Here is a 16,617-nt window from a genome sequence, read left to right on the forward strand (position 1 = left end):
ATGCTAATCTGGCCAGTCTGTTTGTATATAGGTTTGTCTCTGCTGTATTTTGGTGAACACCATTTTGTTGGTCTGACAGGTGAATAAAACACTTGGGTTTTTTGCAAAGAAGGACTCTGTCTCGCTCCTTTTGAACATTTTTTCTATTTGAGTATTTTTTAAGTGATATAGAAACTGATTCAAGTGCCTTTTTCGACCTACACTACTCTCACTCTAGACCAGAGTGTTCACACCCGTGTGAACTGAGCGGTGGTTCCCCCCCCCCCCCTTCCCCCCTGTGTGTGTGTGTGTGTGTGTGTGTGTGTGTGTGTGTGTGTGTGTGTGTGTGTGCCTGGTCTGGCCTGGCCTGAACAACAGCGCCCCTCCCTTAACATGTGTGGTCAGAAAAGGTTACTGCAGGCTACAGACAGACAGACAGACAGACACGCACGCAGACAGACAGACAGACCCACACACACGGCCACGTATTGGAGCGTTGTGACCACCGCTCAAAAAGTGTCCCCATTATGAAAGTAAACAACATTTGATTGTGGTTTAATGATAGGCTTTAATAGGCCAACATATAAACAGATTATACTTTTAATCAGCAATGCAACAGTCTCTCCTCTGCTGCACCGCTGACAATGGTCCCGTCTTACAATACAAAGTGAAGCTCACTCGACCATTTCTCTCTCTCGAAAAGTGCATCTCTCTCTCTCAATACAAAGTGATGCTAGCTTGACCATGATGTTCTCTCTCAGATGATCTGCGTCAAGAGACAGAGTTGACTGAAGTGTCGGCTAACGCATATTACACGGAGGTTGCGGTCGGGTTGCGGCCAGTAAATCTGGCATAAAAAACATATATCTTTGAATATATTATAGTCTATAGCCTACAATGAGATTGAGCAAACAGTTATGTTTAAAGAGAGAATATATCTGACGTGGCTGAACAAGGAACGCTGTCTGTCAGACAGACCCATGATGTTTACCAGGATAAGAAATAACACTAGAAAAGTTGTTATTTTGAGAGAGTAATGTCCTGCACACTTTGATATGGTTTATTTTGATGATAACTGTTGTAGCCTACTACAATCTATCTCAATACATACAGTAATAGGATCAGGTTATGTAAACGTTGTAGTGCACTTGTTATTATTATTACTAGAAGCTCGGCCGCCCTTTGGGCGGCAGCGCGTCTAGTCGGCGACCTGGCCAACTCGGGAACAATGTAAATAGGGAATGAATGCCCCGCCCTTTAATGCAAACCCCATTATACCTGTTGTCATAGGATCCGTTTTGACCATCTGTTTGCGTGTGTCCATTTATGCCCATATATGGAGAGATATGTCTGTCTACGTCCATTTTCTGCCCATATATGGAGATCTCTGTAGGACCTGGTTTGACCATCTGTTTGCCTGTGCCCATTTATGCCCATATATGGAGTTTGCCACCTGGCCAACTCGGGAACGATGTAAATAGGGAATGAATGCCCCACCCTTTAATGCAAACCCCATTATATGGAGATCTCTGTATCTGTCTGTGTCCCTTTTATGCCCATATACTCTATCTGTGTCCATCTTTTATGCCCATATGCCCATATATGGAGATCTCTGTATCTGCCCATATGCCCATATATGGAGATCTCAGTCTGTGTCCCTTTTATGCCCATATATCTGTGTCCATTTTATGCCCATATGCCCATATATGGAGATCTCTGTATCTGCCCATATGCCCATTCTCTGTATCAGTCTGTGTCCCTTTTATGCCCATATACGGAGATATCTGTCATGGAGATTTTGCGCCGATTTCCGCATAAGGAGATTCCGAACGTTTCACGCCGGTTAGGGAAAACCGCGCGTCGGGTCGGGTCGAGGCCCGGCACTGCACTCCGTGCTGCGGCGGGGAACGCGCGTGCCGAATCTGAAGCCGGTGGGACGAACGGTTCTCGAGATACGCGGATTACAAACACACACGCAGAGACTTCTCGCATTTATAGATAGATAAGTGACGTCCCTCAAACATGGCGACCGGAAATACGTCATTTGGAGTGATACTCCGCCTTACGCGCGTAATGTATAGAGCCCATCATCATCATAGCGATAGTGTAGATAATAGTGATGTGTTATTAGTGTACATGAACTGTTACTGTATACAGTATATAATAATGTAATATATTATACTGTACCTGTTTCATGGTGTTCTCCAGAAGGCTGTACAACAGAGGACTGGCAGAGACTTTGAACCCTCCTAGACCTACAATAACAATATTAATACATTTATATATGAACCCTCCTAGACCTACAATAACAATATTAATACATTTATATGAACCCTCCTAGACCTACAATAACAATATTAATACATTTATATATGAATCCTCCTAGACCTACAATAACAATATTAATACATTTATATGAACCCTCCTAGACCTACAATAACAATATTAATACATTTATATGAACCCTCCTAGACCTACAATAACAATATTAATACATTTATATGAACCCTCCTATACCTACAATAACAATATTAATACATTTATATATGAATCCTCCTAGACCTACAATAACAATATTAATACATTTATATATGAATCCTCCTAGACCTACAATAACAATATTAATACATTTATATATGAACCCTCCTAGACCTACAATAACAATATTAATACATTTATATATGAACCCTCCTAGACCTACAATAACAATATTAATACATTTATATATGAATCCTCCTAGACCTACAATAACAATATTAATACATTTATATATGAATCCTCCTAGACCTACAATAACAATATTAATACATTTATATATGAATCCTCCTAGACCTACAATAACAATATTAATACATTTATATATGAACCCTCCTAGACCTACAATAACAATATTAATACATTTATATATGAACCCTCCTAGACCTACAATAACAATATTAATACATTTATATATGAATCCTCCTAGACCTACAATAACAATATTAATACATTTATATATGAACCCTCCTAGACCTACAATAACAATATTAATACATTTATATGAACCCTCCTAGACCTACAATAACAATATTAATACATTTATATGAACCCTCCTATACCTACAATAACAATATTAATACATTTATATATGAATCCTCCTAGACCTACAATAACAATATTAATACATTTATATATGAACCCTCCTAGACCTACAATAACAATATTAATACATTTATATGAACCCTCCTAGACCTACAATAACAATATTAATACATTTATATATGAATCCTCCTAGACCTACAATAACGATATTAATACATTTATATATGAACCCTCCTAGACCTACAATAACAATATTAATACATGTATATGAACGCTACTAGACCTACAATAACAATATTAATACATTTATATGAACCCTCCTAGACCTACAATAACAATATTAATACATTTATATATGAATCCTCCTAGACCTACAATAACAATATTAATACATTTATATGAACCCTCCTAGACCTACAATAACAATATTAATACATTTATATGAACCCTCCTAGACCTACAATAACAATATTAATACATTTATATGAACCCTCCTAGACCTACAATAACAATATTAATACATTTATATATGAATCCTCCTAGACCTACAATAACAATATTAATACATTTATATATGAATCCTCCTAGACCTACAATAACAATATTAATACATTTATATATGAACCCTCCTAGACCTACAATAACAATATTAATACATTTATATGAACCCTCCTAGACCTACAATAACAATATTAATACATTTATATATGAATCCTCCTAGACCTACAACAACAATATTAATACATTTATATATGAACCCTCCTAGACCTACAATAACAATATCAATACATTTATATGAACCCTCCTAGACCTACAATAACAATATTAATACATTTATATTAGTGGTGTCCAACGATTAAATATTTTAATCGCGATTAATCGCATGATTTATGTAGTTAATCGCGCGATTAATCGCAAATAAGTCATCAGCTTTTATCAGGTCACAATGTAACTTAGAGGGATATCTTTCACGTCTTTCGTGGCCCTATTAACTTATATTTGCTGGATTTATGCAAAAGTATGTTAATCTTTTATTCTAAATCAAATAAAAACCTGAATAAATCATAATGGTATTGCATTAAACAGACTGCAGCTGATGGGTATAAGGATCTGCTAAATGATTACTGTTGTGTCCACCTTTATGCTTTAATTATACATTGTATTTTTTGTTACATCAACAGGGATGGACCTTGTAGCCAATATAGCCGATATTGTAGCCAATGTTTGTAAATATGCGATTAATTGCGATTAAAATAATTAATCGCGATTAACATAACGGTGAGTTAATTGCGATTAATTTAGTTAACTCGGACAGCACTAATTTATATATGAATCCTCCTAGACCTACAATAACAATATTAATACATTTATATATGAACCCTCCTAGACCTACAATAACAATATTAATACATTTATATATGAACCCTCCTAGACCTACAATAACAATATTAATACATTTATATATGAACCCTCCTAGACCTACAATAACAATATTAATACATTTATATGAACCCTCCTAGACCTACAATAACAATATTAATACATTTATATATGAATCCTCCTAGACCTACAATAACAATATTAATACATTTATATATGAACCCTCCTAGACCTACAATAACAATATTAATACATTTATATGAACCCTCCTAGACCTACAATAACAATATGAATACATTTATATGAACGCTACTAGACCTACAATAACAATATTAATACATTTATATGAACCCTCCTAGACCTACAATAACAATATTAATACATTTATATATGAATCCTCCTAGACCTACAATAACAATATTAATACATTTATATGAACCCTCCTAGACCTACAATAACAATATTAATACATTTATATATGAATCCTCCTAGACCTACAATAACAATATTAATACATTTATATATGAACCCTCCTAGACCTACAATAACAATATTAATACATTTATATGAACCCTCCTAGACCTACAATAACAATATTAATACATTTATATATGAACCCTCCTAGACCTACAATAACAATATTAATACATTTATATATGAACCCTCCTAGACCTACAATAACAATATTAATACATTTATATATGAATCCTCCTAGACCTACAATAACAATATTAATACATTTATATATGAACCCTCCTAGACCTACAATAACAATATTAATACATTTATATATGAACCCTCCTAGACCTACAATAACAATACAGTAGAGAATATGAGACAGATGACCATATACAGTAGAAGTGTATACAGTGTGTGTGTGTGTGTGTGTGTGTGTGTGTGTGTGTGCGTGCGTGCGTGCGTGCGTGTGTGCGTGCGTGCGTGCGTGCGTGTGTGCACTGACCCATCACAGCTCCATCCAGGCTGATGTAGGTGAAAGCTTTCTTGTCAATAGAAGACATGTAACCCTAGAGAGGAAGACATTTCATTAGGGACACATTTATTCATGTAACCCTAGAGAGGAACACATTTCATTAGGGACAAATTTATTCATGTAACCCTAGAGAGGAACACATTTATTTATCAACACATTTATTGCGACCGTCAGGTCGCATTTTTTGCGACCGTCAGGTCGCATTTTAGTATCAAAACCTCCACCGGCCGTCCGTCCGTCCGTCGGTCACACGTCACACGTCACACTTTTGCCCTGCTCATATCTCTGCAACCGTTGCCCGATCCATGCCAAATTTTGCACACACACTCCTTGCCTGCCAAACCACAACCTCCACCCAGCAATTCCTCCACCCAGCAATTCACACATGACCCTCTTCTAGCGCCACCATGAGGCCAATTCTTGCAAAACACATTTTTGGACACAGCTCCTACAGATTTTGCCCTAAAATCACGCAAATCGGTACACAGTATGCCTACACTCATCTCATCAACATGGATCGGTCCCATATAGCGCCACCTTCAGGCCGATTCTTTAAAACACATTTTTCGACACTGCTCCTACAGATTTTGCCCAAAAATCACACAAATCGGTACACAGTATGTCTACACTCATCTCATCAATATGGATCTGTCCCATATAGCGCCACCAACAGGCCAATTTCTTCAAACACATTTTTGGACACTACTCCTACACATTTTGCCCTAAAATCACGCTGCGACCTGACGGTCGCTTATCTCCCTATTAGGGAGTCTTACTGGTTTATGTGTATATCGTGGGACTTCCATAGGGAATTAAAGGAGTCATCCAGACCAAAACACATATAGGGTTAAATCTGTCTTTTATCATACCCCTTTATACCTGCTTTGGTCCATTTTTTTCATAGCTGCCCCTGTTGCTAGATTTCGGCTGCCCCTGTTGCTAGATTTCGCAGGCCCTCTCATAACTAACAGAGTGTATAGCCTTTATACTAGTGTGGTTATTTCTTCAGCTTCAAAGTTAGTATTTTTTTATTGGATTGTGTTTACACAACGTCCTGAGACCAACCAAACCGCTGTTTTGACCTCACAGGCACCCTTACTTGTCAAACCGACCCCTCCCTCCCCTCCCTTTCTAGCCTCTCCTCTCCCTGCTCTGGTGCAGAGCAGAAGCCGTTTGACAAGTAAGGGTGCCTGTGAGGTCAAAACAGCGGTTTGGTTGGTCTCAGGACGTTGTGTAAACACAATCCAATAAAAAAATACTAACTTTGAAGCTGAAGAAATAACCGCACTAGTATAAAGGCTATACACTCTGTTAGTTATGAGAGGGCCTGCGAAATCTAGCAACAGGGGCAGCCGAAATCTAGCAAAAGGGGCAGCTATGAAAAAAATCGACTAAAGCAGGTATAAAGGGGTATGATAAAAGACAGATTTAACCCTATATGTGTTTTGGTCTGGATGACTCCTTTAATTGGATTCAACCCGATCCATCAGTGACCTGGAGCCTCGCGTAGCCAGGCTTACTCATCTGCCAAGAGGAAAGCCTGGTCAAGACCATAGGCTGAAACAGAGCTACTTCCACCGGGAGAATTTCACCGGATGTTATTATTATTTTTTTTTCATATTCCCCGCTGGCGAAAAAAAACGGTTCTACTTCTCCCGACCCATCGGTTTCGCTCGTAATAAACAATATCCAAACAAAAACATGGGTTTTGACAAAGGACACACCTATTAAGAGCGACTTAAGAGCACCGATTTATTTAGTTTTGTTTCGCTGGCGACTGCAACGCATGGCGTAACTTCCGTCAACCGCAGCACTTCCGCCACTTCCGGTGTCTGCAGGTTCATGCCGTTTTCATCGCCCATCGTGGAGCTAAAGAATGGTTCAGAAACTGTGTTCACGTTCACTCTCTCATTGGAAAGAACAGACTCCACCCTGCTTCCTGTCTCCTTATAAGGTGTCCGCTAGTCTCGCGTAGCCAGACAACTATTCCACAATCTCTGAATGTTATATAGAGTCTGGAACGGCAGCTCCCGAACGGCGAGTATCGGAAGTAGTCACTGCTGCACTGAACTGTAGTCCCATTGGAAACATAACAGAAGCACACTAGCACAGACAGAGTCATTCTAATGAACTGTAGTACCATTGGAAACATAACAGAAACACACTAGCACAGACAGAGTCATTATAATGAACTGTAGTCCCATTGGAAACATAACAGAAACACACTAGCACAGACAGAGTCATTATAATGAACTGTAGTCCCATTGGAAACATAACAGAAACACACTAGCACAGACAGAGTCATTATAATGAACTGTAGTCCCATTGGAAACATAACAGAAACACAACAGCTCAGACACAAGTCATTCGAGCCTATTCTTGTTATGGGTGTATAGTTTAAGAAAACGTTTGAAAACATCATGGAGGTAACATCAGTAACACCAGAGAAAGACCAAATAACGCCCCCAGAAATATTGAAAGGAGACATAACACTTCCAGTAGGACATGTTATTGCTACTGCACCAAGGGAGCGGTTGCGTCACATCCGCTTTATCTCGCACTCATCGTTTCTATTTCCGTTTGCCTGACTGTTGACGGGAGCATTTGACCAAATCGCGGAGGCAACAGTCTGGCCACGCGAGACTATGCTTCCTGCCTCCTAAAAAGATGTCACACGTATACAGGAAGTGAACCGGAGAGGGCGTGTCTTGTTATTTCCGTCTTAGACACGCTTATATCATCCACCAATAAGAAAGCAGTAACTTCCTACCTCCAGCCACTCGGTGGCGCCAACACTTCCGTACTCTCCGGCGCTCCAGCTGGCGAACACCAGACTCCTTCTGGGTCTGAAACCGTCTGGACACGCACACACACACACACACACGCACGCGCACACGCACATCAGAAAATCAGTATGTGCGTGGGTGTGCGTAATTTTTGTCGACTAACCATATGATGAAAAATAGGGTAGCTAGGTGTCAACATTTTTTCACTGACAAAAAACTAATAAAAACAAAGCTATGATGACTAAAACTAAGACTAAATATATTGACAATTTTGTCAACAAAATATAAACTAGACTAAAATGTCAGGGAGGGACTAATAGTGGAGAAGAGATCCAGTAGAACTGAAAGACGAGTCATTTCGTTTGGTTGCGCTCGGGTGTTGCGCTCTGAACATAGCTGATCTACAAGCTCAAATTGTGCAAAGTCGTGCCTGCAATGCGTTGTGAGCTTGTAGATCTTATTTTCAGCATGCAACCAAGTGCAAAATCTGCCATTACAACGCCATCAAGGCATCAATATACATTTTTTTTCGACAAAATCCACTGTCGATTTAGTCAATTCGATATTTTAGTCGACAACATTTCAGATGATTAAAAATCTATTTGTCCATTGAGTTATCAATATAATGTGATGCTCATGCATATTATCAGACTACCCAGGTTATCAATATAATGTGATGCTCATGCATATTATCAGACTACCCAGGTTATCAATATAATGTGATGCTCATGCATATTATCAGACTACCCAGGTTATCAATATAATGTGATGCTCATGCATATTATCAGACTACCCAGGTTATCAATATAATGTGATGCTCATGCATATCATCAGACTACCCAGGTTATCAATATAATGTGATGCTCATGCATATCATCAGACTACCCAGGTTATCAATATAATGTGATGCTCATGCATATTATCAGACTACCCAGGTTATCAATATAATGTGATGCTCATGCATATTATCAGACTACCCAGGTTATCAATATAATGTGATGCTCATGCATATCATCAGACTACCCAGGTTATCAATATAATGTGATGCTCATGCATATTATCAGACTACCCAGGTTATCAATATAATGTGATGCTCATGCATATCATCAGACTACCCAGGTTATCAATATAATGTGATGCTCATGCATATCATCAGACTACCCAGGTTATCAATATAATGTGATGCTCATGCATATCATCAGACTACCCAGGTTATCAATATAATGTGATGCTCATGCATATCATCAGACTACCCAGGTTATCAATATAATGTGATGCTCATGCATATCATCAGACTACCCAGGTTATCAATATAATGTGATGCTCATGCATATCATCAGACTACCCAGGTTATCAATATAATGTGATGCTCATGCATATTATCAGACTACCCAGGTTATCAATATAATGTGATGCTCATGCATATTATCAGACTACCCAGGTTATCAATATAATGTGATGCTCATGCATATCATCAGACTACCCAGGTTATCAATATAATGTGATGCTCATGCATATCATCAGACTACCCAGGTTATCAATATAATGTGATGCTCATGCATATTATCAGACTACCCAGGTTATCAATATAATGTGATGCTCATGCATATTATCAGACTACCCAGGTTATCAATATAATGTGATGCTCATGCATATCATCAGACTACCCAGGTTATCAATATAATGTGATGCTCATGCATATCATCAGACTACCCAGGTTATCAATATAATGTGATGCTCATGCATATCATCAGACTACCCAGGTTATCAATATAATGTGATGCTCATGCATATCATCAGACTACCCAGGTTATCAATATAATGTGATGCTCATGCATATCATCAGACTACCCAGGTTATCAATATAATGTGATGCTCATGCATATCATCAGACTACCCAGGTTATCAATATAATGTGATGCTCATGCATATCATCAGACTACCCAGGTTATCAATATAATGTGATGCTCATGCATATTATCAGACTACCCAGGTTATCAATATAATGTGATGCTCATGCATATCATCAGACTACCCAGGTTATCAATATAATGTGATGCTCATGCATATTATCAGACTACCCAGGTTATCAATATAATGTGATGCTCATGCATATCATCAGACTACCCAGGTTATCAATATAATGTGATGCTCATGCATATCATCAGACTACCCAGGTTATCAATATAATGTGATGCTCATGCATATTATCAGACTACCCAGGTTATCAATATAATGTGATGCTCATGCATATCATCAGACTACCCAGGTTATCAATATAATGTGATGCTCATGCATATCATCAGACTACCCAGGTTATCAATATAATGTGATGCTCATGCATATCATCAGACTACCCAGGTTATCAATATAATGTGATGCTCATGCATATCATCAGACTACCCAGGTTATCAATATAATGTGATGCTCATGCATATTATCAGACTACCCAGGTTATCAATATAATGTGATGCTCATGCATATTATCAGACTACCCAGGTTATCAATATAATGTGATGCTCATGCATATCATCAGACTACCCAGGTTATCAATATAATGTGATGCTCATGCATATTATCAGACTACCCAGGTTATCAATATAATGTGATGCTCATGCATATTATCAGACTACCCAGGTTATCAATATAATGTGATGCTCATGCATATCATCAGACTACCCAGGTTATCAATATAATGTGATGCTCATGCATATCATCAGACTACCCAGGTTATCAATATAATGTGATGCTCATGCATATCATCAGACTACCCAGGTTATCAATATAATGTGATGCTCATGCATATTATCAGACTACCCAGGTTATCAATATAATGTGATGCTCATGCATATTATCAGACTACCCAGGTTATCAATATAATGTGATGCTCATGCATATCATCAGACTACCCAGGTTATCAATATAATGTGATGCTCATGCATATCATCAGACTACCCAGGTTATCAATATAATGTGATGCTCATGCATATCATCAGACTACCCAGGTTATCAATATAATGTGATGCTCATGCATATTATCAGACTACCCAGGTTATCAATATAATGTGATGCTCATGCATATCATCAGACTACCCAGGTTATCAATATAATGTGATGCTCATGCATATCATCAGACTACCCAGGTTATCAATATAATGTGATGCTCATGCATATCATCAGACTACCCAGGTTATCAATATAATGTGATGCTCATGCATATTATCAGACTACCCAGGTTATCAATATAATGTGATGCTCATGCATATTATCAGACTACCCAGATTATCAATATAATGTGATGCTCATGCATATCATCAGACTACCCAGGTTATCAATATAATGTGATGCTCATGCATATTATCAGACTACCCAGGTTATCAATATAATGTGATGCTCATGCATATTATCAGACTACCCAGGTTATCAATATAATGTGATGCTCATGCATATTATCAGACTACCCAGGTTATCAATATAATGTGATGCTCATGCATATTATCAGACTACCCAGGTTATCAATATAATGTGATGCTCATGCATATTATCAGACTACCCAGGTTATCAATATAATGTGATGCTCATGCATATTATCAGACTACCCAGGTTATCAATATAATGTGATGCTCATGCATATCATCAGACTACCCAGGTTATCAATATAATGTGATGCTCATGCATATCATCAGACTACCCAGGTTATCAATATAATGTGATGCTCATGCATATCATCAGACTACCCAGGTTATCAATATAATGTGATGCTCATGCATATTATCAGACTACCCAGGTTATCAATATAATGTGATGCTCATGCATATTATCAGACTACCCAGGTTATCAATATAATGTGATGCTCATGCATATCATCAGACTACCCAGGTTATCAATATAATGTGATGCTCATGCATATCATCAGACTACCCAGGTTATCAATATAATGTGATGCTCATGCATATCATCAGACTACCCAGGTTATCAATATAATGTGATGCTCATGCATATTATCAGACTACCCAGGTTATCAATATAATGTGATGCTCATGCATATCATCAGACTACCCAGGTTATCAATATAATGTGATGCTCATGCATATCATCAGACTACCCAGGTTATCAATATAATGTGATGCTCATGCATATCATCAGACTACCCAGGTTATCAATATAATGTGATGCTCATGCATATTATCAGACTACCCAGGTTATCAATATAATGTGATGCTCATGCATATTATCAGACTACCCAGATTATCAATATAATGTGATGCTCATGCATATCATCAGACTACCCAGGTTATCAATATAATGTGATGCTCATGCATATTATCAGACTACCCAGGTTATCAATATAATGTGATGCTCATGCATATTATCAGACTACCCAGGTTATCAATATAATGTGATGCTCATGCATATTATCAGACTACCCAGGTTATCAATATAATGTGATGCTCATGCATATCATCAGACTACCCAGGTTATCAATATAATGTGATGCTCATGCATATTATCAGACTACCCAGGTTATCAATATAATGTGATGCTCATGCATATCATCAGATTACCCAGGTTATCAATATAATGTGATGCTCATGCATATTATCAGACTACCCAGGTTATCAATATAATGTGATGCTCATGCATATCATCAGACTACCCAGGTTATCAATATAATGTGATGCTCATGCATATTATCAGACTACCCAGGTTATCAATATAATGTGATGCTCATGCATATCATCAGATTACCCAGGTTATCAATATAATGTGATGCTCATGCATATCATCAGACTACCCAGGTTATCAATATAATGTGATGCTCATGCATATTATCAGACTACCCAGGTTATCAATATAATGTGATGCTCATGCATATTATCAGACTACCCAGGTTATCAATATAATGTGATGCTCATGCATATTATCAGACTACCCAGGTTATCAATATAATGTGATGCTCATGCATATCATCAGACTACCCAGGTTATCAATATAATGTGATGCTCATGCATATCATCAGACTACCCAGGTGGTACACGGAACGTTGGACTTTCAGCTCTACAAAGAAATCTGTAAATTCTGTTGAATATCGCTATGCTTATCGCATCGCAATATATCGTGATACAATAATATCGTGACCCAAGTATTGTGATTAGGGCTGTCACGATATGACATTTTACATGACGATTAATTATCACTCAAATAATTGGCGATTAACGATTTAATTGTGTTTTTGTCGTTGATAATTACATTTCTGTTTGGCTTTTAGTCTTTGAAGTTGTACATGGCAGATATGACACATAACCTAAATACACAAAGAAAATACTGACATGTTTGACAACTTACTACTTAAAAAAAATAGCCGATCTACAAGCTCACAACGCGTCGCGATGTTGTGAGCTTGTAGATCTGCTATTTCCACTATTTCGGAAATTTTTCAACATTTACGATTATGACGATTATGACAAAATAATTGCGATAATGTCAAATAATCACGATTAGACGATTATGTAATAATTGTGACAGCCCTAATTGTGATACGAATTATCGTGAGGCTCTTGCTAACACCCATCCCTAGTGTGTGCGTGTGTGCGTGCATGTGTGTGTATAGTTACCATTCTCCACCATCCCACGCACAGCCTTTGCCAGCTCCAGCAGCAGGGCAGTGCCCACCGTAGCCCTGGCATAACCACTGGCCCACGCATCTCTCTGGGCACCCAGCACCACGTAACGATCTGAGGATGGTACACACACACACAGAGAGAGTCATTCACCTAGCACCACGTAACCATCTGAGGATGGTACACACACACACAGAGAGTCATTCACCCAGCACCACGTAACGATCTGAGGATGTGAACACACACACACAGAGAGAGTCATTCACCTAGCACCACGTAACGATCTGAGGATGTGAACACACACACACAGAGAGTCATTCACCCAGCACCACATAACGATCTGAGGATGTGAACACACACACACACAGAGAGTCATTCACCCAGCACCACGTAACGATCTGAGGATGTGAACACACACACAGAGAGAGTCATTCACCTAGCACCACATAACCATCTGAGGATGTGAACACACACACACAGAGAGAGTCATTCACCCAGCACCACGTAACCATCTGAGGATGTGTACACACACACACAGAGAGTCATTCACCCAGCACCACGTAACGATCTGAGGATGGTACACACACACAGAGAGAGTCATTCACCCAGCACCACGTAACCATCTGAGGATGTGTACACACACACACAGAGAGAGTCATTCACCCAGCACCACGTAACCATCTGAGGATGTGTACACACACACAGAGAGAGTCATTCACCCAGCACCACGTAACCATCTGAGGATGTGTACACACACACACAGAGAGAGTCATTCACCCAGCACCACGTAACCATCTGAGGATGTGTACACACACACAGAGAGAGTCATTCACCCAGCACCACGTAACCATCTGAGGATGTGAACACACACACACAGAGAGAGTCATTCACCTAACACCACATAACGATCTGAGGATGTGAACACACACACAGAGAGAGTCATTCACCTAGCACCACATAACGATCTGAGGATGTGAACACACACACACAGAGAGAGTCATTCACCCAGCACCACGTAACCATCTGTGGATGTGAACACACACACACAGAGAGTCATTCACCCAGCACCACGTAACCATCTGAGGATGGTACACACACACACAGAGAGTCATTCACCCAGCACCACGTAACGATCTGAGGATGGTACACACACACAGAGAGAGTCATTCACCCAGCACCACATAACGATCTGAGGATGTGAACACACACACACAGAGAGTCATTCACCCAGCACCACGTAACGATCTGAGGATGTGTACACACACACAGAGAGAGTCATTCACCCAGCACCACTTAACGATCTGAGGATGTGAACACACACACAGAGAGAGTCATTCACCCAGCACCACTTAACGATCTGAGGATGTGAACACACACACAGAGAGAGTCATTCACCCAGCACCATGTAACCATCTGAGGATGTGAACACACACACACAGAGAGAGAGTCATTCACCCAGCACCACGTAGCGATCTGAGGATGGTACACAGACACACACAGAGAGAGTCATTCACCTAGCACCACGTAACCATCTGAGGATGTGAACACACACACACACAGAGAGAGTCATTCACCTAGCACCACGTAACCATCTGTGGATGTGAACACACACACACACAGAGAGAGTCATTCACCTAGCACCACGTAACCATCTGAGGATGGTACACAGACACACACAGAGAGAGTCATTCACCTAGCACCACGTAACCATCTGAGGATGTGAACACACACACACACAGAGAGAGTCATTCACCTAGCACCACGTAACCATCTGTGGATGTGAACACACACACACACACACAGAGAGAGTCATTCACCTAGCACCACGTAACCATCTGAGGATGTGAACACACACACACACAGAGAGAGTCATTCACCTAGCACCACGTAACCATCTGAGGATGTGAACACACACACACAGAGAGAGAGTCATTCACCTAGCACCACATAACGATCTGAGGATGGTACACACACACACAGAGAGAGTCATTCACCTAGCACCACGTAACCATCTGAGGATGTGAACACACACACACAGAGAGAGAGTCATTCACCCAGCACCACGTAACCATCTGAGGATGTGAACACACACACACACAGAGAGAGTCATTCACCTAGCACCACGTAACCATCTGAGGATGTGAACACACACACACAGAGAGAGAGTCATTCACCTAGCACCACGTAACCATCTGAGGATGTGAACACACACACACAGAGAGAGAGTCATTCACCTAGCACCACGTAACCATCTGAGGATGTGAACACACACACACAGAGAGAGAGTCATTCACCTAGCACCACATAACCATCTGAGGATGTGAACACACACACAGAGAGAGTCATTCACCCAGCACCACGTAACCATCTGAGGATGTGTACACACACACACACAGAGAGTCATTCACCCAGCACCACGTAACCATCTGTGGATGTGAACACACACACACAGAGAGTCATTCACCCAGCACCACGTAACCATCTGAGGATGTGAACACACACACACAGAGAGAGAGTCATTCACCCAGCACCACGTAACCATCTGAGGATGTGAACACACACACAGAGAGAGTCATTCACCCAGCACGACGTAACCATCTGAGTATGGGACACACACACACAGAGAGAGTCATTCACCCAGCACCACGTAACCATCTGAGGATGGTACACACACACAGAGAGAGTCATTCACCCAGCACCACGTAACGATCTGAGGATGTGTACACACACACACAGAGAGAGTCATTCACCTAGCACCACATAACGATCTGAGGATGTG

General features: G+C 39.7%; 1 protein-coding gene across 1 annotated transcript in view; it reads right to left on the reverse strand.

The window, feature by feature from the left end:
* Positions 1 to 16,617, reverse strand: part of tfr1b (transferrin receptor 1b) — a gene marked incomplete at its 5' end in the record, with an annotated part of 53,883 nt that overhangs the window by 8,713 nt on the left and 28,553 nt on the right. Inside the window, 4 exons of the mRNA XM_080752386.1 lie at positions 2,167 to 2,234; positions 5,402 to 5,465; positions 8,202 to 8,287; positions 13,833 to 13,952. Of these exons, the coding sequence (XP_080608512.1) occupies positions 2,167 to 2,234; positions 5,402 to 5,465; positions 8,202 to 8,287; positions 13,833 to 13,952 (338 nt within the window). The remainder of the gene's footprint in view (positions 1 to 2,166; positions 2,235 to 5,401; positions 5,466 to 8,201; positions 8,288 to 13,832; positions 13,953 to 16,617) is intronic.

Source organism: Nannobrachium achirus (genome assembly GCF_963921795.1).
Source record: "Nannobrachium achirus genome assembly, chromosome: 21".
NCBI lineage: Eukaryota > Metazoa > Chordata > Actinopteri > Myctophiformes > Myctophidae > Nannobrachium > Nannobrachium achirus.